Below are 24,157 nucleotides of genomic sequence, written 5' to 3' on the forward strand. Positions count from 1 at the left end.
AACTAAGAAACCAATTCCACTTACAATAGCAATATGCCATTACAAAAATAAAATGCTTAGATAAAAATTTTGCAAAAGATGTATACGACGTACACTGAGAACTACAAAACATTATTGAAAGAAGTTAGCAAAGATCTAAACAAAGGGGAAATATCCATGTATCAGAAAATTTAATATTGTTAAGATGGCAATATTCTCAAATTGATCTATAAGTTCAACACAACCCCATCAAAACCACAGCTAGCTGGGGTTTTTGCAGAAAATAATAAGGTAGTGCTAAAATTCATTTGGAAATGCAAGAGATCCAGAACTGACAAATCCATCTTGAAAAAGAACAAAGTTGGAAGACCTCACACTTCCTGATTTCAAATTTATGTCCAACTGATTTTAAACAAGGGTGTCAGAACAATCCAATGGGAAAAGAATAGTCTTTTCAACAAATGGTGCTGACATACCTAGATATCCAATGCAAAAAGAATAAAGTTTGAATACCCACTGTGTACAAAAACTAATTCAAAATGTATCACAGACCTAAACTGACAGATAAAACTATAAAACTCAGAAGAAAATACAAGAGTAAATCTTTGTGATTTTTGAGTTAGACAACAGTTTCTTAGTTATGACACCAAAAGTACAGGTGACAAAACAAAAAATAAACAAATTGGACTGCTTCAAATAACATTTTTGCTGCAACAGATAGCATCAGGAAAGACAAACCAGAAAGAACGGGAGAAAGTGTTTTAAAGTCATTTATCCAATAAGGGACTTGTATCCAGACTATATAAACAACTCAACAATAAAAAGAGAAATAACCTAATTTTAAAAGGGGCAAAGGATTGAAAAGACTTTTCTCCAAAGAAGATATACAAATGACCAATACACACATGAAAAAATGTTCAAGGGCTTCCCTGGTGGCACAGTGGTTGAGAGTCCGCCTGCCGATGCAGGGGACACCAGTTCGTGCCCCGGTCCTGGAAGATCCCACATGCCGCAGAGCGGCTGGGCCCGTGAGCCATGGCCGCTGAGCCTGCGTGTGTGGAGCCTGTGCTCCGCAATGGGAGAGGCCACAACAGTGAGAGGCCCGCGTACCGCAAAAAAAAAAAAAAAAAAAAAAAAAAAGTTCAACATCATTAGTCATTAGGGAAATGGAAAGCAAAATTATAATGAGATATAACATCACACCCACTAGTGTGGCTATGATCAAAAAAGACAAACAATAACAAGTGTTGGTAAGGATGTGGAGAAACTGGAACTCTCATACACTGCTGGTGGGAATGTAAAGTGGTGCAGCTTTGGAACAAAGACTTTGGAAAATAGTTTGGCAGTTCCTCAAAATGTTAAATGTAGAGTTATCATTATGACCCAGCAATTCCACTCCTAGGTATTTCATTTCCAAGAGAAATGAAAATACGTATATGTCTACACAAAAACTTGTACATAAATATTCATAGCAACATTTTCCATGATAGCCACAAAAATGTCCATACAATGGAATGTTATTTGGCAATAAAAAGGAATTAAGTACTGACGTGTGCTATAACATGGATGAATTTTAAAAACAGTATGGTAGGTGAAAGAAGCTAGGACTTCCCTGGTGGCATAGTGGTTAAGAATCCGCCTGCCAATGCAGGGGACACGAGTTCGATCCCTGGTCCGGGAGGATACCACATGCTGCAGAGCAGATAAGCCTGTGCACCACAGCTACTGAGCCTGAGCTCTAGAGCCCGTGAGCCACTACTGAAGCCCGTATGCCTAGAGCCCATGTCCCGCAACAAGAGAAGGCACCGCAATGAGAGGCCCACACACAGCTACAAAGAGTAGCCCCTGCCTGTTCGCCACAACTAGAGAAAGCCTGCACGCAGCAGTGAAGACCCAAGGCAGCCAAAAATAAATTTAAAAAAAAAGAAGCTAGTCACAAAAAAATACATATGACCTCATTTATATGAAATGTCCAGATTATGAAAACTATAAAGACAGAAAATAAATTAGTCATTACCCAGGGCTGGAGGATTGGGGAGGAAAATGAGAAGTAACAGCTAACAGGTACAGTACTTCTTATAGAAGGGACTTTTTAAATTAGGTTGTGGGGATGGTGGCAAAACCCTTGAATATACTAAAAAACATTAAGCTGTACATTTCAAAACGGTGAATTATATAGTATGTGAAGTATATCTTGATAATTCTGTTTAAAAAAACAGAATCTCCTTGTTGGCGATGTGGATGATGAGGGCAAGAGGGGAGTGACAACCTAAACTAAACAGACCCAGCCTTGTGTACTCAGGTCTCTTCCCAGAAAAGGGGCAATCATGATGAGTTTGGAAGCACCCCAAGAGGGATTTTCTACATTAGGAATTTCCATTATAAACAAATAAATGAAAGACAAATCTTGAAGCCTTGAGAGTTAGGCATGATCTTATACAAGTGCTCAAAGCTATCATTACCCCTCACAGAACATGGTATTTGTATTTGCTTTAAACCATGGGATGGCTTAGTAATAAGTGAATTTTCCACATCCTATCCTAAATGCAATTTCTAATTATTACTTGACTGCCCATATAAATCCTAAGTAAATCTGTGGTATTGCTTTTCCCTTACGTCAGTACAATACGAATAAATGTAAATAGTTGTCATGTCTGATTTACCTTGTGTTTTGTTAGGCAGCTAAAAGGAAATATTGGAAACAGTTGTTAGTTATTCAAGTTTGAACAGGTGTTTGCCTAAAGGAAGGCTATAGGTCTGTAAGTGTAGGAATGATTGAATCAAAGCAAATTATTACTACCCTAACTATGCTGATTTCCTTACATTTAATGGTACTCAACTTTAGCAGCCCTATTTCATGTAAGTTTTCATTACAAACGGTCTCAGGTCAATTTTGGATGTACGTGGCAATAAAATATAAACAACCAGGTGAAAATAATATATAGAACCTCAATAAATCAGTGAATTAAACTTCACTCCAGACAGAGAGAGGTGCTGGATGAAGATGGCATTCTTTAATATGAAAATGGAATTTCTCAGAAAAAGATCTGTTAGTTACTTGGGATGGCAAGAAAGACTCTGTTAACCCAATGAATTAGAAAAAAATGTAGAACTTTTAAATAGCACTTTTAACAGGCTAGTGGTCACATAAGGATGAATTTTTAGGCTTGGGCAGAGTTGCAGGACATTGAGATGTGCATGAAATGCTCTTTTCTCAAATCAATACATCTTTTCCCAACAGGAAATTTTTGCACAGCATCAGGACAAAGATGCCTCCAGGACCCTGGCAACTTTCCTTCTATAACTCAGTCTGAGGTACCTTGAGGCAGGGAATTCCACTGGGAAGCAAGAACTGGATTTATTTCCCTGTTTCTTGATTTCCTCCCCACGATTGCCTAGAAGGGTTAAGAAACTGTTGTGAATGTCTTCAGCACTCATTAATAAAGCTGCTCTCTAGCTTCCTCCATTTGACAGGCTCCAGAATTCAGCCGTGAGCAAGGGCACCATTTTTGCTCTCCAGATAACCCATGCCCACACTTTTGACATCTAACTCATGCCTATATTTTTACTTCTTGGGCAATTTTCTCCAGTTGAAAGCAAGAGAGAGATACAGCAGAAGGGAAAGTCAGAGAGCTTCCAGTGAGAAGGATTTGACACACGTTGCTGGCTTTGATACATAGGGGTCCAAATGCAAGGACCAGAGTGACATCTCTAGGAGCAAAGACAAGTACCTGGCTTGCAGCAAGCCAGGAAATGGGAACCTCTGTCTTGCAATCATAAGGAACTGGATTCTCCCAACAATCAGACTGAGTTTGGAAATGGAGTCCTCCCAGAGCCTCTAAATAAGAACCCGGCCAACACCTTGATTTCCTAGAAATCCAGAGCAGAGAGCCCAGCTTAACCATCTCTGACCTACAGAATTGTGAGATAATAAATTTATGTTGTTTTAAGCACTAAGTTTATGGTAATTTGTTATAGCAGCGATAGAAAATACAAACAGATAACTATAGCGTTCATCATGTAACAGGTACTGTGTCAAGCATTTGAGATGCATCACCTCAATCAATCGCACAACTTCCATTGTCCCAGTTTCAAAACTGAGGAATGCGGCCCACTCACAGACTCAGGTCACCCAGCTGGCCCATCCCAGCAGGGTCAGGATAGCAACCATCCATCTCTATTTGACTGCAGAACCCTTGACCATTTCTATACAATGGTCAATTGTTGCTATTCAATAATAATATGTAGGGACTTCCCTGGTGATGCAGTGGTTAAGAATCCACCTGCCAGACTCCCCTGGTGGCGCAGTGGTTAAGAATCTACCTGCCAATGCAGGGGACAGGGGTTCGAGCTCTGGTCCGGGAAGATCCCACAAGCTGCGGAGTAACTAAGCCCGTGCACCACAACTACTGAGCCTGCGCTCTAGAGCCCACGAGCCACAACCACTGAAGCCTGCACGCCTAGAGCCTGTGCTCCGCAACAAAGAGAAGCCACCGCAATGAGAAGCCCGCGCACTGCAACAAAGAGTAGCCCTGCTCACTGCAACTAAGAAAGCCCAAGCACAGCAACGAAGACCCAATGCAGCCAAAAATAAATAAATAAATAATAAACAAATAAATAAATTTATTTAAAAAATAATAATGTCTAGAGGATCCAAGTTTTAAATACACACAAACATACTTATGCACTCACATATGTATATACATTAAAAATTTCTGAAAGGAAATACACCAAAATATTCAGAATAGTATCTTTAGTTGTTAGGATTACCACTTGTTACTTCATTGTATTTACAATAAGTATATTTTCCTTGCATAAAATTTTTATTTCCATTTTTTTAGTTAAAAGATGAAGATGAAATTTATTAAGGAGAATCCAACCAGAGTACCAATCACTTCCTTCATCTTATTCCCAGAGGCTCGCACACTCAAAGACTCTCATCACATACCCAGGCCTCAGGCTCCAGCTGCAGCACCACTCTGAGTGCTTCCTTCCCTTTCAGGCTCCCAGGTCCCCAAGGGAGGCCGAGAACTATCCTGGGCCCTCTCTCAGGATGGAAGCCCACCTCACTCCCTGCTGGGGAGGCCAAGATCTGGTGTCAGGGTCTGAGGGACACATTCCTCCTGTATTTTCTCTTTAGGCTTCCCTATATTACTGAGACCAACTAAACCTCCGTGGCAGACACTGTTAGTTAGATAGGGTAAGAGCTTTTCCCAACTCCCTTCTCTCTTGCCTACCTCTCACTATAGTGGCTAGGAGAGTGAGAAACTAGATTCCCAACCTCCCTTGAAAGTAGGGGTAACTGTGTGGCTCAGGTCTGATTATGAGACTTGAGTGAAAGTCCACCTGGGGGTTTTTTGGCAGAGTTTTTGTCTTCCCTTTCAATCTGTGAAACCTTGTACTCTCTATTTTTATCTTGAATGCAGACATGATGTCTGGAGCTACAGCAGTAACCTTATGGTCATGACACATTGAGCATGAGGACAAACTGCTAACAAGTTATGGGGGCATAAAGTAGAAAGATAAAGTCTGGTTCGTTGATAGCATCATTTGCAGCCAAAACAAATGTTAGCAACTCCTGTCTCAACTTATTATGTGTTAAAAATAAACCCTTATCTTAAAAATCGAGTAAACTCCATTCCTATCTCAACTGCCTGGCACAGACTTTATAGTACTGGTGCTCTTTTCTGTGAGATGCAAAGATGAGAGAGAGAGAACAAGGGAGAGGGGAGAAGGAAGAACTAATTTGGGGAAACCTGTTTGTGAGTGTTTTCAACATGTAGGTGGCTTCAAGCCCCTAATTTTGTCCCATAAATCCCTATGCTGAAACCAAGACATCATGCTTATCGCTTATGACACAGATTTCAGCCCACAGCGTCTACTTCAAGGAGGACACAGTAAGATTAACAGATTAGATTCAGTCATGTGACCTACAGGATCACGCAGCTGATGATTCTTGCTCCAAATAATTTTTTTTTCATGAATAAGTAATAAAATAAATGTAAAAAATAGAATTCTGAACTATCCAGTGTATTTTTTAAGAGTCCATTTGTTAGACAAAGTATGAGGAAATGTGCTCTATTTTATCACTTTCTTGTTTGTTTTCAAAATGGCCATTTAAATACAGATAACAGTTACCCAGGACAAACTGGAGAAGCAGGTTCCGCCAGCCTTCCCAGCTCACCTGTAACCTGATCTCTCCATTCAGATGGCATTCGGATGGCAGAACCAGCAATGTGGTGTTAACAGGGTTGGACACTTGCCCATGCTGAGCCCCCAAACGCAAGAAGCAGCCCTCTTGTTGAGAACTGTGGAGGTCAGGACAAATCACGACTTGACATATTATACTAACAAAACTTCACATCAGAGTAGAAAAAGGAAGCCCACGCAAAAGGGGATAAAGAAAAGGCAAAGCGAAGGCACCATATAACACCTAAATTTTTCTTAGAAGATGAAGCCAAGAAATATAAAACATGAATGTGTACCCCAGTTTTATCCATGGAATTCAAATAGATAGTTTTACTTTTACGAAGGTTTCCACACTTGGTTTCTGCCCCCCCAAAAATATGAACACCCTAAAATATGAACATTCTTTTTCATGTGAGATGTACCATTTTCTTAAAACAATGTGTGTTTCTTACTAAGTTTGCTTTTTCTGTGGTTATTCTGTCTAGACAAATAAAACTATACATAATTAATATAAACATTTATCATAAATCTTACAAAATTATGTAAATGATCATTACAAACAAACGTGTTTAGCACCTATTTTGTCAATAACCCATCGACTCTGAGAATCTTCACTTTCCTCTGTTTTTTTGCCTGCCCTAAGACAAGGGTTTAGGAATTCCTAACCCTAACCTCTCCTAATTTTTTATTCTGGCAGCTAAAATGAAAGATTCCAATAGTAACAAAATTAAGTGATCAGGGGAAGTGAGTGACGTATTGAAACGTTCACCCAGAGACCTGGCCTCTGGACTTACAATCTTTAAAAGACTAGCGAGAGCACTCGGAAGGTTCCCATGACGCTTCTTTGTGTAGAAAATTGCTTAACTTCTTAGAGCCCCCTTTTGCTTCGTATGAAAGTAGGGCATTATTATAATTATAAAATACCTAAGTGGTTTTTAGGTTCCTTCCAGCTCTAAAATGTACGTAATTCAAAGCTGCTAAAAATAAATACTTTAAAAATTGACTGTGATATATAAGCGTATGTATACATATGCACGCACACACACACACACATACACACACGGTTTCGCTGTGAAAAGGGGAGGGACCACACAGTATTTTGTACCAGAATTTTACAGTGCATCAGTATCAAAACGTTTTTGTTCCTGAAAAAAAAAGTTTCAGGCTGGCGTCGGCCCTGCAAGTGGAGTTCTTCTGAGAAACCAGGTTTCAGCTATTCCCGTTTAGCCTCCAGGCGCTTCAGTTTGGATAGAGGGCAGTGTTTCGGAGGACCACATCCCAGCTCAACTGGGGACCCAGCGGAATTTGTAACCCCCGCTGGCTGTCCGTATGGTGAAGGCATTGCCCTGGGGGAAAGCGAGGGTACGGATGGTGCTGTGGCTGCGGATGGAGGTGCTGAAGGAGCCGCCCTCCTCCAGCTCACTGTGGCTCAGGTTCAGCGCGCTCCGGCTGCAGTCTGTGCGCAGCCCCCGGAAGGCGCCGTGCAGGTTCCCAGGCCTGCCGTCCGTGCTCGGGGGCTCGGGCTGCAGCCGGAGCCGCTTGGGATCGCGGCTCTGCAGCGCTTCATCGCAGCGCTCGGAAATCTCCCTCAGGATAGCGTCCACTTCCGCGCAATCCTGCCCCGCAGCGCTGAACAACTCCTCCAGGCTCCTTTTGGAAGTCGCCTTGAGCGGGATGGACTCGGCTGCCGCCCCGAAATCCTGGGACTGTGTGATCATCAGCTTCTACAAAAAGATGGGGAGGAGCGCCGCCCTGGGGCCAGCCGGACTCGCCTCGTGCTCTGCGCTCAAAGGAGACCTGGGCGCACTTCGAACTGCGCGACTCGGCCGACTTAGGCAACGCCTGCAAGTGACTCAGCGAGCTCCCAGCGGTCCTCTCCGTTCCCCGACCCCCGCCGGCTCCCAACACGGGGAGCTGGGTGGGAGGTGCACAGAACATTTCCGACTCCCTGCAGTGTTCTACACGCGCGCGCCCCACTTACATCCAGCACCGAGGCCAGGTGCCGTGTCCGACTGGCGAGTTCCTTCAGTTTCACGTTCCGCTCCTTCAGTGAGGCGATCTCCTCCTGTTTCTGGGTCAACGTCACGTGCAGCTGCAGGAGGAGACCCAAACATTCAGCGATAGGCTACCGTGCTCGGTCTCGTCTGTACAGTCTGCATAAATTGAACCCAGATCCTAACGTCTAATTAGAAACTGGGGCCCCAAGGACGTTTACACTGGTGAGAATGATAATTTGATTGATTGATTGATTGATTGATTGATTTTTACAGAGCACTTAGACAAAATATTTCTCAGTTAATCCTCAGTGTAGCGGTGAGGAGTGCTGACTTGGGCAACAGGCAGATATAGAAGTTCAACCTTCCTGTAAGTCAGTTTCCTTATCTGTAAAATGGGGCTGGTAAAAGTATCTAGCTCAATGGCTGTAATTAATGGGGAAAGTAAATAGGTAAGCACAATACCAGGCATATAGAAAGCCTTCAATAAATATTGGTGGCCCTATTAAAAATCTGGTGGGTAAGATCATTCCCACTTAGTGACGTTGTAAACTGAGGTAGAGCCAGTGGAGCAACAGCAGCTACGTAAACTCGTCCACTGCTTTTAACGTCCAAGGGGGCTCATTCCCGCTCCTGCAACCCCACTTCCTCCCGGAGCCCCATACCCTGCCCCCGCCCCAAGGACTCCTGGACGCCAGCCCAGTGTCCCTACTTGGTTATTCTCCACGAGTGCGTCCCCCAACGCCCTCTGGTGATGGTCGGCCACCTCCTTCCAGTACTGCTCTGGCGGGGGCACGTCGGGAGGGCGCAGCGGCGGTGACTGCAAGGCTTGTGGGGAGAGACAGGGACCAAACGGCAGTACGTCGCAAGGAGAGAAGGGGAAGTCTCCGCCCGCCAGGGGAGGCGACATCAAAGAGGATGAGTCTGATGAAGAGGAAGAGAGGGAGCTGGGTTTGCAGCCTCAGACTCGTGCCCAGCTAACGGCAGGGACAAAATATCACGCGGGTATAGGGTTTACGTGATTTTTGTTTATTAATAAAGCACCCCTCACTCTGCAATCCCTACGATCCCCAGGCTCTTCCTGATATCCTGTACATACACAGCAGGCGCTCAATAAATGCCTGTTGAGATGATCTGAACTGAATTTCCACGGTGGCCAGGGCAAACTTGCCTGAAGTCACACAAATGCACTACTCTGCACACTCCTGTCACTCAGCGTCTTCCAGACCACGTCACAGCGTAGGGTTCTCTCTCCCAGAACTCACACGGGCAAACTGAGAAAGCGCTATAGATCCAGCGACTCACCTTCTCCATTAGGAAAAGGGGGGGGATGCTAAATATGGATGAGCCAGACCCTTTGATGAGTTGCTGGCGAGTCGTTGACAGGTACAGGGTTTACCACTTTCAGGACCACGAAGTCTGAACTAGTCAGATTTGAGGGGTGAGGACACCCCCGCCGTTACTGATTGAACTGCAAAGAGATTGCACTTGCCTGCAATGAGCTCATCCACGGTGTCTCTGAAATCCTGCAGATCGAAGTCCGCTGCCGTTTGCTGGGAGTGGTTCTGAAACAAACCAGAGGTACAAACTAGTTAATGTTGAGCCTGGCGGGTCTGGAACACTTCCTAGACCGACAGTTAACCTCCCGGGCTCGATGGCAGGTCTGCATGCACTCGCGTTCGCAGCGGAAACTTGTACCTGAAAATCAAAGCCCTGCCCGAGACACGGAATCCAGCAGGCTTGCACTGCCATGGTGGGGAGAAGGACGCACGAAGCGGGGACCCGGTCGCGAGGGTCCTGCCGGGCGCTGAAACTGCGCGCTGCTGCGCCGCGCGTCGGTCCTTCTGCGCGCAGCACAGCCACCCCGCGCCCGGCCTCTGGCAGATGGCACAGTCCGGCGCCGCCTCATTGGCCGGTCACCAGCCAACCAGGCGCGTTGCTAGTGCGCCCGCAGACCTTCAGCCCCGACTTACCTCCGACAGACCAAGGAGCCACAGCTCTAAGAGCTGGGAGCATGGCGTACGAACACGCCGTCCTTCCTCCCAAGACCCGCCAGCGTGCGGAGGCATCCAAAGCAGTAACTCGAGTCCACATATCCCTCCAAGGCTCAGTCACAACTAAACCACCTCTCCCCACACAGAAAGAGAAAAGGTAGGCTAAGATATAAGGGACCAGGGATGCTGTGGAAAGTGCTTCTGTTCAGCATGCAGCAGGCGTGGCCCCTCTTGCTCTTCCGTTTCTCAAAAAGTTGGAGTTGACTTTTCACGTACGGCGTGATGCATCTCCAGCATCTTGGACTGGACACTCTCCTGGGTTCCTGCAATGTGCCTGGGTGCGTGAGACGGAAGGACACTGTAAAAGGCTGGTGACCAGGAAACTTCTTATTCTCTTAATTCGTGCACAGAGTTGACACAAACTTTTACATCGAGTCTCTCTGTTAATTCTCACACCAATGTTGGAAGTAGGCAGGGCCCAGGAAGTGACTCCTCCCATGATGGAGAAGCTGAAGCTCAGAGAAATTGCATTGTCGAAAGCCACCCAGCTCTGAAATAGTGAAACTGGAGCTTCTGCCCCAGAATGCTGGTGCTTATTTCAGTCCTCTTTCCTCTATACCTCATTGCCTCTAGCTTTTATTTCTCTTTTAGGAAAGCCTGGCTTCCAATGAAGACAGTTCTGGGAAGGGGAAAGAAGCCTCTCAAGGAGCATGGTGTGAGGGGTGCATCCAGTATGCCCATCAGAAATATCTATTCTACTGATTCCACTATCATCAATTGTTTTATTCCTTTGGGTTAATCATATTCTTCTCCCAAACACCCTTCTTTACTATTCAAATACTTCTGAGAAGAGGAACTTATTCTGACTCTAACTTTGAAGAATGTACAAGTATCAGTTTCCTTCAGGGAGGAGAGCTTCAACCAGGGAGACCTCTAGTACCAGTTGAGAACTGAGTCTGTAATGGGAAGGGAGCTTAGAAAGGAAAGACTGAGGGCCCCAGACAAATCCTGAAGCACAAGTACTCCCCTCGTTGAAGGAGTCAGAAATGAGACATTTCCCAAGGGCTCAAAGGTCTCCCCCTCAGTAGAGAAAAGCCCTTACCATGAGGAGACTAGAGGCCAACTCTCAGGGACGGCCACCCAGGAAATGCTTCCTCCTGTGCTATCCCAGGTCTTAGCCCATTCTGGACCTCAAACACTTCTAGAGCACTTCCTCTCTCTGTCCACTTTCCCCAGCAGGAAGGAGAAATATAACCAGTGTGCACTGGCCAGGGGGTTCCCCCACAGAATCTTCCCCTAGGGATATATCTCCTTCTGTACCAGTTCTGCCTTCCCGCGGGGAAAATCCTGGACCTCTTGCTTGGGCCATCGGGCATGAGCTCTGTCCTTGAAACTGTGAATCTTGTCTTCCCAATTAGGTAAAAACCTGGCATTTCTCCAACAAAAACAGCAGCCAAAAAACAAAAACGAAACAAACCCAAAAAACTTAACACAGAGCATGATGTCAAATTTAAGCTCTGTATACATAAGCAAAAATTCAGCAAGAGCCTGCTTGGTTTTGTTGTTGTTGTTTGGTATGGTTTGGTTTTTTTTTTTTTTCTTGCAAAATAAACATGTTGGAGAAAGGGCGCGATGTAGCCCTCTGGGTCCGTTGAAAGATGCTCATGTATTGTCTTTTTTCATTTGAGCATCCAGACCCTAAAAGAACAGGAGAATGGCCTTTGCAGGGCAATTCCCACTTTTACCTGTTGCCTTCACAATCTCTGCTCTCAGTTGCCACCTACCCTGAGTCTCCCTAGGCTCTATCCCAATTCTAAGAGGCACTTAGAGAGGCCCTGGGAAGCTTTGCTCCACCACCCCAACCCCAGTTCTAGGAGGTGGTCATTTCCTCAGGAGAGTTCTGTACTTGGTCTGTTCCCGTGAAACCTCATATCCCCAGCACCTGCTGCCAGGAACCTGGAACTGGCACCCTTCCTGGAGGTTGCATTTAGCTACTCATATCCATTCATATGCATCGATGGATGCCTTCATATCCATCGATGAGGCAGGCTTCTGGCCTCCCAGACACCAGTGCTGGGAGGTACCATCATCTGGCTGGGGAGTCTCAGCCCTAGCAAGTGGTAGAAGTGGGATGCAAGTAAGAAGATAGGTTTTTTTGGGGAAATGCCTCTTTGCCCCATGGGAGTAAGTGACAGCAGCCTTTGCAGGGGGCGAAAAGGACTTTTATAAAGTGCCCAACTGCTGAAGGGCCATCTCTGTAGAGAGCAACGTTTTCAGTCAGATTTCTTTGAGTCCTTTGTCAAAGGACTTTGTCCCACTTCCTCCAAATGTAAATTCTCTTCGTTTTTTCCAGTCTTGATCGAGAAGTTATTCTCCGATCTCCACACTCCTTAGACATCCAGGGAATGAAAATGGTTAATGAATGGCCGGGAAAGGCATGTTGGGAGAACAGATAGGTGCCCAGAGAGCAACTTTGCTCCCATCTACCCACCTGGTCCCTCAGTGCGCAATCTCCACGTTGCTTTATCGCAGCTCCAAGGAATAGATGGGGAGGGGAATGGGAGACCCGTCTGGCAGGGGAGCCCTCCAGATGAGCTTCCCTGTCCAGAGTTGGTCAAAACAGTTCTGAGAATGTGGCCACCGTTAATATACTAGGAGGGAGGAGGAAGTTCTAATCCTCGAGGCTTGGATTTCAGCAGGACATCTCCCCCCGCTAGCCAGATGTGCCTGCGCTCCCCGCCCAAAAGGGTTCTTTGAGCAAACTCGAGAACTGACGACTCCCGAATCGAAGTTTGGGCTTCGAGAGGCCGCGAGTTTCCACCAGGAGAGGTACCTGTGAGGCGGCCGAATTACCACTAGGCGGCGCGTCGGACCCGAGTAACGAGGAGCAGTCAGCGAGGTCCTGCAGGTCTATGGTGGTGAGGGCTGCGTGGGGAGAACCGGAGACACGCGCCGGGCGGACCCTAAGCCTCCCGGCAAGGGCTCGCCGCTGGCATCGCCGCCAGGACTCCGAAACCCCAGGGAGAAAAGCTCTTCTGAGCCCCGCGCGCCCCACCCACCTGGCGCGGGGAACCCGAGGGGTCGCGCAGGGACCACCGGTATCACCTGGCAGCGCAGCGGGCTCGGCGTCTGGGGGATCCTCGTACACCGACACCGGGCTGCTGCCGCTGCTACCGAGAAAGAGCTTCCGCGCAGGGGCGAACTAGCAGGGCACAGAAACGGTGAGCGCGGGTCAGCCCTCACTGCCGGGAGCGTGAGGACCCTGCCCGGCTCCGTCCCGCGGCCCCACCTTCCTCTCCAGCTTCCCGGGCTTGCCGAACTGCCGGCCTCGCGGATCCAGCATCCTATTGGGGCAAATGCTGTCGAAGGCCCGGCGACCCGCCGCGGTGCCCCTGCACGCTTGCATCCTGCCTCCCCGCCCGCTTCAGGCCTGGAGCCCCGCGTCAACTGCTCGGAGGCGGCGGCCGGGCCGGGATGACGACCCCACACCCAGCGCTCCAGAGGCTCTGAAGCCGGCCGGAAGTCGGGGAGGCGCGCGGCCGGGGTGGGGCTCAGGGGCGACTGTGAAGGTGCGGAGGGAAGGCGGGGTGGAGTAGGAGGACCGCCGCGCGGGAGGGGCGGCTCGCGCCTGAGCGCCAGTGGTGGCGCCTTCAGCCCCGGACAATCTGTGCGCGGGCGGAGGCGTTAAAACCCAACCTGGTAACGCGGCTTCCCCCGGGAGCCGGGAGCCGCGAGCGCGGGGCCCGGGCCCGCGAGCGCTCTTTTGGCTAGCGTTGGCGCCGCAGCCTCCCGGCCACGCCATAGGAAGGGAGAGGAGGGGAGGACAACCCCTGCTGGTCCCTAACGCTGGGTACCGCCTTTCCGCGTACGGACAGCGGGAATATGGAAAAGTTACCGATTCTTATTTCATTTTCTTCCCACGCCAGCCACAAGGCACGACACAAACTTGGAGTGTCAACTGCCAAAGTCAGACCCGGCATTTGCCCCGCCATGTAGGATGTGCTGGGGATGTATTGTAGAAGTCAAGCAGGGACTCCCCAGAACAGCCCCAGATTACAGAAGTACCCCTCCCCCAAGGCTAGGGAGCCCTCTTGGTTTTGACATCCACTTGGTCTGATGCCTAGAGCCCCGCTCCGTACCCCTACCCCTACCCCGCACTTTCTCAGGCAGCAGCACCTGAGCACAGCCTTTAAAAAGAGAGGGTCACACATGTCCACAGTGGACAGCCCCAAATCCCCTAAAATCCGGTCTCTTCCCCGGAAGCCTCAGCTACCGCTCGAGGCATTTGGTCACTCTCTGTACAACCGGCCTTGCTTGCTCAGCCGGAGTCTTCGCTCCTCTTCCCAAGCCGGAAACCTCTCCCAAGAAGGGGCATCTCTAGATCCTTGGCTGAGGGGTCTCTTTCAGGACCACTCTTATATCCATACAGTTTGAACAATCATCTGAAATTGAAATCCTTGTGACCCCCTATTGGGCACTTTAAATTGGTGCCTTACACCTCATAGGAGTAGTGAAAGATCCTTTTTTATTTGCATCTATTATCTGGATTAATAAACAAGATCCCCCTAACAGTGATGGAAAGCAATCCAATGATATAGTTAGACTTAGAGACTCTCTGAACCATCTATAGATGCAGGAACCAGTGATTTCAGCCAGCTAGAGTTGGTGTGGTGTCGCTGATGGTGAGGAAGAAGCTCTGGCTTTAGGGTCGGAACCCAGGCTCCACCAGATACCTGAACCCCAGTTCTTTTGGAAAAACATAACACTAACTTCAGAGGAGTTGCTGTGAAGATGAGATTGTTTATGTAATGCGACTGGTGCTTGGTGTGGATAAATCAATGTTGCTGTTTTGAGGTGCCTTTTCAGCTGCACCTCCAGCCTCCCACAGCCTCTTGCTGGCTTTGTCTCTTACTTCCTCTGGTTCCTGAGTAGCCTAGCCACTAGTCAGTCCATTTCCCATCCCTACCCTTAATGACTTCCCAGTCTGTAAAAGGTGTGGGGAAGCTCTTAGCTGAGTTTTGGGGGATCTCTACACATGGCAAGATCCAAAACAGGCCCATTTTCCATCAATGAGTTCCACACTGGAGTAGAAAAATATGGGCATTGTGCATAAAAATGTACAGTAGATTGTGGCAACAGGAGCTGGAATAGCATGATTACATGATTCCTGGTCTGGATGATTCTGGAACCAAATCCCCCATATCAATCTTAGCTGAGTAAATGCTGGTGAAGACAACTCCCCCCAAAATCACTTTTGCAGAGGTACCCCATGCCTTAATAGCCAGGCTGAGAGCTCCAGATATTTTGGAACTTGGAACAGGTGATATGATTTTCCTCCTCCTTTTCACCATCACAGACCAGCTTTTCCTCAAACAGCTCGGGGATCACCCCTTCCCTCTTCCTGAGCCAAGGAGGAGAAAGTTCCTAGAGAGCTTAGCATATCAACATATCAGGAGAGAAGGGCTCCTAAGGGGCTCCTGTCTCTGGAGAGAGTACTTGGGTGCACAAGAAGTGCAAGGAAATTTCTCTAAGTATGTTTTGAGTTTGCTTTTTATTTGTGCCATTTGTCATACATTTAGATTTATTCTAAATGCAGTAGAACATGACTGAGTTTATTCCACCAAAACTTTATTTTTTCAACCATACAGAAAATTTGAAAAACACAGTACAATGAACAACAGTAGCATTAACATTTTCCTGTATTTGCTTTATCTCTATTTTTTCACCAAGTTTTTTTTATCTGTGTAACTCCTCCCCCACACCCCATCATTGTGCAGGCTGCCACCAGCCTTTTTTTTTTTTTTTTTTTTTTGGACTGCCTTGGGTCTTTGTTGCTGCCCGCAGGCTTTTCTCTAGTTGCCACAAGCCAGGACTATTCTTCGTTGGTGTCCGGGCTTCTCATTGGGTGGCTTCTCTTGTTGCAGAGCACGGGCTCTAGGCTAGCGGGCTTCAGTAGGTGCAGCACACGGGCTCTAGAGCGCAGGCTCAGTAGTTGTGGCACACGGGCTTAGTTGCTCCGCGGCATGTGGGATCTTCCCGGACCAGGGCTCGAACCCGTGTCCCCTGCACTGGCAGGCAGATTCTTAACCACTGTGCCACCAGGGAAGCCCCTAGCCTTCTTGAAGACTTGCTATGTGCCAGGCAGGACCTGTGCTGAGGGGTTTGTAGAGAACATCTCATTAAATCCATACCTCAACACTACCAGGTAAATGCTACTGTTACTCTCATTTTTACAGGAAAGACTTAAGCATAGATATGTGACTTGCTTAAGGTCACACAGCAAATTGACTCCAGAGGCCAAGTGTTTAAGCACTACTTTATACTGCTTCATAGCGATCTCATTTAAGCTTCATAATAGCCCCGCTGTCAGTTGGCGATTGGGCTCAGAGAGGTTAATTTGCTGGAGGTTACAGATTCAGGGTCTACAGCAGATTCACAACAGTGAGAATGAAGATGATGGGACAGCTGTGGAGTCACAGAACTCCAGCAAGCCTCTGTCGCATTTCTTGACTCACTTTTCCTATCTGTAAAATGACTCCTGTAACATGACTAGAGGCAAGGACTGTACTGGCTTTCCAAATATGTTCTCCATGGTGCCTATTAAATGGAGGGCACTGAACCGATCACTTGTCCCACACTTACCTTGGGAAGAGAGGTTTTGGGTTTTTTTTGAGCATTTCCAGAAACGTGTAAGTGGAGGAAACTGAGCATGTGGCAAAGGGTGGAACTCTGGACTCAGATCACCTGCCTTCAAATCCTGGCTGCTCCACTGTTGTTTAACCTCTCTGCGGCCCAGTGTCCTTCTCTGAAAAATGGGATAATAGACTCTGCCTCGTAGAACTGTTGAAGGATTGAAATAATGAATGCTGAACACTGTGCCTGGTACACGTAAGCTCTCCATGATAGCCATGATTACTATTGCATCATTGTCACCATGGGCTCATACATAGTAGGTGTAAGACAAGAGAGAACTGTTCAACCATGCGATCGCAGGATAAATTGACTCAATTTGCAATGGCCATAACTGCCTGCAAAGCCTTCAGTTTCCCACATCTGGCAGTTGTCAGGGTAACTCTTGGTTGCCCTAGCTAGTGGGACTGTGCAGTCCCCAAAGCTGCTCAGCCTGGGATCTTCTGCACCAGCAGTGTGCCCCCTGGTCCCGCTAGACAACATGGACTGCTGTGGGTTCTTTTCAGCCTCACACCCCACCCTCACCCTTTGAACCTCTAGGAGTGAGCAGTCCTCAGCCTCCTAACAAGGTCACCAGTTACAGGCCAACATGACCCTGACTCGCCTTGTAACTGGAACCTCAGTCTACAGGAACCTCTCCAGACCTGGTGTTCCCAAACAGAGATGCCTGGGGGGAGGGAGGAACCCTGCATGGTTACTGACCGCCTCTATTCCTGGATTGCCTTCACCTTCCCTCTTCGTGGACAAACACTCACATTGGTAGTATTCAGACAAACCACCACAGACAGTCTGTTTATTGGGGAAAGACTCGTCTCTTCTCTCGTGAGCTGTTAGCAAAATAAATAAACAATGAAACCCCACAATCGTACACTATTTACAACCTGCAGGATGACCTGGTGACCAACTGGGAGGCCTGAACCCTTCTCTGTGGGCCAATACTGCACTCTTTCAAAGCAATGGGAGAGGTCCAGCAGCCAGGCCAGGGGATCAAAGGAGACCAAGGGTCTACTTCATTTCAAGCTCGGGGACAGGCTGCACTTCTTGAAGATCTGGAGGGGCAGCATGTGAGTCAGGGACGTTCTGTTTATGGCCACCAGTAGCTGCAGCTTGCCCAGGCAGTCCTGCAGCACCGCCTCAGGGTGCCCGCCCAGGCGCAAGTCCATCGGGCGAGGGAGCTGCAGCATACGGTCTGCCAGCGCCAGGCAACAGATGGCCAGCAGGGAGGGGGTGTAGCTGGTGAAAGCGTAGTCAGCCAGGCTCAGCTCCGCCACCCCGCGCGCCAGGGCTTGCGCTTCCAGGGCTTCGGAGACCTCTGCCTGCCCGGCCTCCACGCGTGCGTGCGTGAAATGCTCCAGGAAGAAGCTGATGGTCGGCGCGTCCAGGCTGAAGTGCAGTTTGTGCAGCACGATGCACTCGAGGTTGCAGAGCTGCTGCCGGGAGAAGGCGCCGCAGCACAGGGCCAGGAGCTGCTTCACGCGCGGCGGGTGTACCTCCACCTGTAACACAGGGGCGCTCATCCCTCGCTGCGCAGCATCCAGGGCCGGAGGCCCACCCAGTCTCACACTCGGGAGAAAACCAGGACTTCCCCCATCCCTGCCAGCGAGATATTTGGGGCTTCGCCTCTCCATACTTCCACTGTAATCATCTGGGGAGTACTTCCAGCGCAACGCTGAAAACAGGTTTGAGAAATTTTGAAGGTTTTTTTTTTTTTTCGGAGACTAGAATAGAGGGGCTAGAGAGAGCTGTTGACACGCGGCCTATTTCTTTGGGGGCTGGGTGAAAGGACTGTTCGTTTTGGGGGGAATTCTGTAGTTAAGGCTGAGGAGTATGTACGTTTGCAAAATGAGTTCAGGGAACCCAGCACTCAGCCGTGTGCACTGAAAAGCCGGGCGGCCAGACAGCGGCCGGGAGTCTGGCTGCCCCCCAGACCCCGCGTGGAGGTACCTGTTTGCAAGCGATGAGCAGGGACGTGACCCCGAGCAGCTGGAAGCAGTCTGCAGCCACAGGCGTAGTGATAAGAAAGCGGTCCAGAGTGTTCACCGTCAGGCACAGCGACTCGAAGGAGAGGCCGAACTGGTGGTGCACGGGGATTAGCCAGCTGAGCAGCTTACAGCGGGATTCCGCCGTTACCTGCCGGAGGGAGGAGGGAGGCGGGCCAGCTGAGCCTAGGGCTGAGAGCGGCTGGAAGGGACAGGGCACGAAGACCTAAGGAGCGTCCCCGGAGGGAGGCAGGAAACAGAGGAAAAACCTAAAGGCGCTGGAAACGGAAAGAGGTGGGCAGCGCTGCTGTGGAAAAAGCACAGGCAGGGCTAGGAGCCAGGATGCCGGGATTCGTGCCTGGCGCCGTGCCGAGCGCGGATACACGTTACCTCGTGTTAATACTCTCAGCAATCAGTGGGGGCAGAGAGGTCACCACTTTGCAAATGAAGAAACAAGTTTAGGACTGTGAAGTAACTTGCCGGGGTCGGTAGGAGTCTGGACTCGAACCTAGAAACTGTCTTAACTAATCTGCATTCTACCGTGTCCCTGCTAAACAGTTTGGAGACTTCGGGCAGGTCACTTAAGCCGTCCAGGCCCCGCTTTTCTCCATCTGTAAAATGAGGCTGGTGGCCCGGCCCTCCAAAGCCCCTTCCCGCTCGGACCGGGGGCAGAAGTCGGGCTGGCGAGGGCCGGGGCGCCGCGGAGGGCAGACAGAGCAGAAAAGGAGAGAGCCCGGGAGAGGAAGAGGAGCGGCGGTGGAGAGCTGGCTCTACCAGCGCCTCACTTGTGGCTGCCGCGCCAATGACTCCCGCGGGTGGTAGTGGCTTTCCCGCGCCTTGCGGAAGGCGTAGCAGCTCTGACCGTAGTCGCGGAAGGTCTGTAGATCTAGCTGCACCAGCTGCTGGGCAGGACCGGGTAGGGGGCTGCAGCCTCGCGCCGCGGGGCTGTCTGCGCCATCCGAGCCGGAGCTGGGAGACTCGAACAGGTCGCAGACGCCAGAGTCTCCGGGTAGCGGGCACGGGTTCAGCGGCTGCAGCGGCTCCTTCCTCCGGAGGCGTGGGCGCCTGCTCTTCTTCACCGGGGCACGGAGGTTCTGGTCGTCCCGCCTCCCAGCCCGGGCGGCGGGGCTCACGGGACTGGTGGGGCAGGGGGTCACCATGATGAAGCCGTGTGGCCGTTCTACGACTCCCCGGCTGCGGTTGAGGTGGGCACGCGTGCGCGAGAGTGCAGAAGAGGCCAGACCTGACCTGCGGCGAGCCCATAAGTACTCTCCCTGCAGGTTCCCTTAGCCACACCCCCGGCTTCTCACTGGCTGAGCCCAGAGCGGCACGAGAACCGCGCTTTCCCGGCTAAAGACCCGCTCCCGAGCGCGCCGCTGGCACGCTCAGCCGCCGGGGTCTGCAAGGGGGAGGAGGAGCTACAGCGCGCAGGGCGCACTCGCGTTGAGCGGCCCGCTCCGTGTGCATCCCTTGTTACCCGGGCAACTGAGCTCGGGTTGCGGCAGGAGCTGAACGCGCGCGGCGTGGGGTAGCGGTGGGGTGGGGCGGCAGCTAGGCCAGGTGGACGCCGGATCCAGATGAGGGGATCTAACCGCGCCCGGGAAAGAGATTCCCCTAGGGGACGCCTCCTCGTCCTTGGCCAGATGGTTTTGACAAGTGCGAGCACCTTCTATGCCGGCTGTAACCAGGTCGGTAATTTTGTAAAGGTCCGCTTCCGAGCTCCAAACGAAGGCTCCAGCTAGAATTCTGTCAGCACAGACGTTTTCTTCAGTGACCCATACAAACAATAATTATAATTCAGTTGCGTTTGTGATTTTCGTTTTAGGCAGGACCTGAGGAGCCAGCATCCCTCCTTCCGCCGGGCTGGGGAGCACAGCCTCCGCAGGTTCCTCGATGCTGCTGCGTATCTAGGGGCCAGTCCAGCCAGCCAGCCGGTATTAGTGCTCCAAACAGAAGGCTGCCCGAGGAACCTCCAACAGCAGGTCTGCAGTCCTGTGATATTTTCTCCGCAGTTTTCCCCCAAACCAAGTAAGCTGCAGCGTTTTAAGAACTTATCATTGTTGGAGGGTTGCATTTCTAGCTTTATTAAATTGCTCACCGCCTGCTATGTTCTAGGTCATTAGCTGCTGACCCCCTGCCCCGCGCGGCGCAATCTTTCTCGGTTATTCCCTGCTTCCTGTTTCCGCTGCTTCAAAGTGGAAGTTTCCTTTGAGGAAGCTTCCTTCAGAGCCTACGGAAGTAGAGCTGGAGGGGGGGCGGTGAGAGAGACTGGACTAGACGTGACAGCTTCCTGTTCTAGTAGAAGCGGCAGTCCTTCTCCGGCCTGAGTGAATCTCCCTCGGGCTCAGACCCTTTAGGAGAAGGGGCACAAGTAGCATCTAGTCGGCCTTACAGGCATCTCCCAGTGGCAGAAAGCCCACATACCCTCCGGCTGATGAATTTTGCAGAGGTGCTCGAAGAGGTGAGTTACTAGGTGCTGTTTGGAGAGCAGGTTCAGCCATTTTTCATTCCAGAAGAAAGCTGACAAATATATGTAATCAAAATGTAAATCCTTGTCCCTAGAAATTTAGCGGAGTGTGGGGTGGTGTCTTCTAGAGATTCAGGTAAAAGAGAAGGAACAGATTTCGGGTTCCAGTCAGTGTTACTCCTATTTTCCTGTAATTCTGAGCAAGGTCTTTAGTCTTCAGACCTAAATAATGTCATTTATAACATGAGAGATTAGCTAAGACTTACCTGTATTTCAAAATACAGATGCCAGGCCTCCCTGTCTCCTCTCAGGCAATTGTTGGGGAACTTTTATAGTAGGAGCAATTAAATCTGTGGAGCGGAGTCAGGTATCAGACTTCTTCTTTGAGAGGGTGTGTAGGTGAGGAGGAAGGACCTAAGAATTCTGATTTAAAGAATTCTGATTTAAAGAATTCTGATTCTTTAAATCGGCCCAGATGGCCATGTGGTATGGTGGGAAGAGTGCACAGTCAGCTCCTCGGGTTAAAATGGTCGCTCTCTTTGATGGTCATCTTGGGCAAGCTGCTTACCTTCTCTGAGCCTCTGTTTCCTCACCTGTTAGTTGTGGATATTAATACTTGCCATAAGAGTCAAGTGAAATAGGTGTGAAAACTCAAAGTCCTTTTTGGAATATAAAATAGTGGGGTCACCTTAAAATTGTCATTGGGGAGTCGATATTATCACACTGGAGATATTCTGAAAAGCAGTACCATCATTTTATCCACCTGTGGACAAGAGGCTAGTGGTACCTTGTTGAAAAGGCTTTATCCTCCCAGAGTTTGCCTGATGTTAGAGTTAACTCGTAATAGGGGGTGCCTGAGCTTTGGCCTGATGGCTCTATTCCTCAGTACTTGTGGAGTGCCTGCCATGCCAGGTCTAAAACAGTTAGCAAGGCTGCCTGGGCCCTGCCCTTGCACAGCTATCACTGTAGTGGGGGAAACAAAACCACTTGTCATACTTTTTAAATTACTGAAGTGTGGTAAGGGTTATGATGGAGGATCTCCCGGGTGTGGGGTTGACAGATGAAATACAGGACTCCAGTTAAATTCAAAGGTCAGATAAATAAGTGTTTAGTATCTCAAATATTGCATAGTACCTATTTTTACTAAAAACTCATTCATTGTTTATCTGAAATCCAAATATTGCATGGGGCATACTTATGCTAGAAGAGTATTTATTGTTTATCTGACATCCATATTTAACTGGACCTCCTAACCTCTGGCAGTCCTACCTGGGGCCGTGGGAGCCCATATTAGAAACAACTGGCCTGGACTGGAAAGGCTTCCCAAAGAAAGTGGTGGTTAAGCGAAGATAGAAGGATGGGGGTGGAAAGAAGATAAGAGGGAGATTTGGCTGCAAGTATTTAAAATAGAGAAACAGGATGTGGGAAGGTCTGGAAGCATGATTCCTGGGACATTCTAGGGCCTATCTGATGCAGAATGGCTGGAACACAGAGTTGGGGGAAGGGAGGAGAAGAAACAGGGGAGATAAGAGATAGTAGCTAATATATAAAACTTCTTATGTGCCAGGGATTGTGTTGTGCTTTTTATATGTATATATTATACTCACTTTATCTTCACAACTCTATGAGAGGGATTCTATTATTATCCCCATTTTACAGAGAAGAAAAACTGAGGCATAGACAGGAAAAGTAATTTACCCAAGGTCATGCAGATGGTAAATGGCAGAACTGGATTCAAATGGAGACAGCCTAGCTCTTTGCTCCATAATCACCATGCTGTACTCCTTCAATAGCAAGATCGTGCAGTTCCTTGTAGGCTACATTAAAGGTTTAGACTTTACCTGAAGTGACTGAAGATGCTTGACCAAGGGAGAAACACGATCTGTCTTTTGTTTTAAAAAAGTCACTCTGATATGTGGAAAATGGATTGGAGGAAAAGAAACTGGAGGCCTTTAGGTACAGTATTTGTGGTTCAAGCTAAGGGCATTTTATTTTCCCTATGAAGGGTCTTTAAAATTAATTTCTGTTTTTTAATCTTTCTGGGACCAGGGCCCAATGCACCTTAAAGGCACTAGGCAAACCTAAAATACTTTAAAAATGTAAAACCTAATTAAACCCAGGCTGCTATGATGAAAGCTGCTTAGCCACGATTTGACACTGCTTATTTTCAGGTGTTGTTTATGAAATCTGCAAGTGAGTATTAATATAATGGAACCAACCTCGTCTTTTTTTTTTTTTTCCAGTTTAGCACTTTAGCTTCTGTCAAAGCCCCTACCCTCATGCTGCCCCATGTCTAGGGTTGGGGGACTGAAGTAGGAAGATTGCATTTCCTGACAGTACCTTGTTTCAGCAAACAAAGCAAGTGGGTTGCTACTTAGATATGGACAACTTTGTTGGTACCTCACATGATCTTTAAACTCGGTTTTGATGTCATTAAAAATACTTGCTTAAGACTCTGTTTTCTATTAATGTATTTAAGTGCCCAAATTGAGAAGTATTTAAGGTACTTGAAATCAGACAAGTTTTGCTGGTATTTAGTAAACAAAGGGCAGGAATTTTCAGCACACTTTAAAAAGCCAGACATTTTACTTACACATCTAAATGTCCACAGGCACCCGCACCTGGGGAAAAGGCCATCTCTTTGTTACCTGCCTTCCTGGTGCTTTGCCAATTACCAGTTCATTAAGGGTTCAGTACACATGCTCAAGTGCATTGCTTCTCCCTTAGTGCATATGTGTACTTTTTCTCCCAACTCACATCCACCTGTGGCAATCTGCCTGGCACAGGTGGTAGCATGTAATGGTTAAGAGCTTTGGCCCTGGAGTCAAACTCCTTGGGTTTTAAGCCTGGGTATGCAGTGCACAA

The 24,157-nt window shown here is 48.6% G+C and overlaps 2 protein-coding genes across 2 annotated transcripts; both read right to left on the reverse strand.

Annotated features, from left to right (window-relative positions):
• Positions 1-7,451: 7,451 nt before the first annotated feature.
• Positions 7,452-13,562, reverse strand: MCIDAS (multiciliate differentiation and DNA synthesis associated cell cycle protein). The gene is made up of 7 exons (XM_060091699.1): positions 13,446-13,562; positions 13,262-13,358; positions 12,990-13,081; positions 9,655-9,727; positions 8,875-9,086; positions 8,150-8,260; positions 7,452-7,892 (listed from the first exon to the last, which is right to left on the reverse strand). Exons 1-7 carry the CDS (start codon positions 13,560-13,562, stop codon positions 7,452-7,454), a joined length of 1,143 nt encoding a protein of 380 aa, XP_059947682.1.
• A 4,294-nt stretch (positions 13,563-17,856) lies between these two features.
• Positions 17,857-19,985, reverse strand: CCNO (cyclin O). The gene is made up of 3 exons (XM_060091700.1): positions 19,611-19,985; positions 18,791-18,976; positions 17,857-18,342 (listed from the first exon to the last, which is right to left on the reverse strand). Exons 1-3 carry the CDS (start codon positions 19,983-19,985, stop codon positions 17,857-17,859), a joined length of 1,047 nt encoding a protein of 348 aa, XP_059947683.1.
• Between the last annotated feature and the right edge of the window lie 4,172 nt (positions 19,986-24,157).

This window comes from Mesoplodon densirostris, chromosome 3 (assembly GCF_025265405.1).
Source record: "Mesoplodon densirostris isolate mMesDen1 chromosome 3, mMesDen1 primary haplotype, whole genome shotgun sequence".
Taxonomy (NCBI): domain Eukaryota; kingdom Metazoa; phylum Chordata; class Mammalia; order Artiodactyla; family Ziphiidae; genus Mesoplodon; species Mesoplodon densirostris.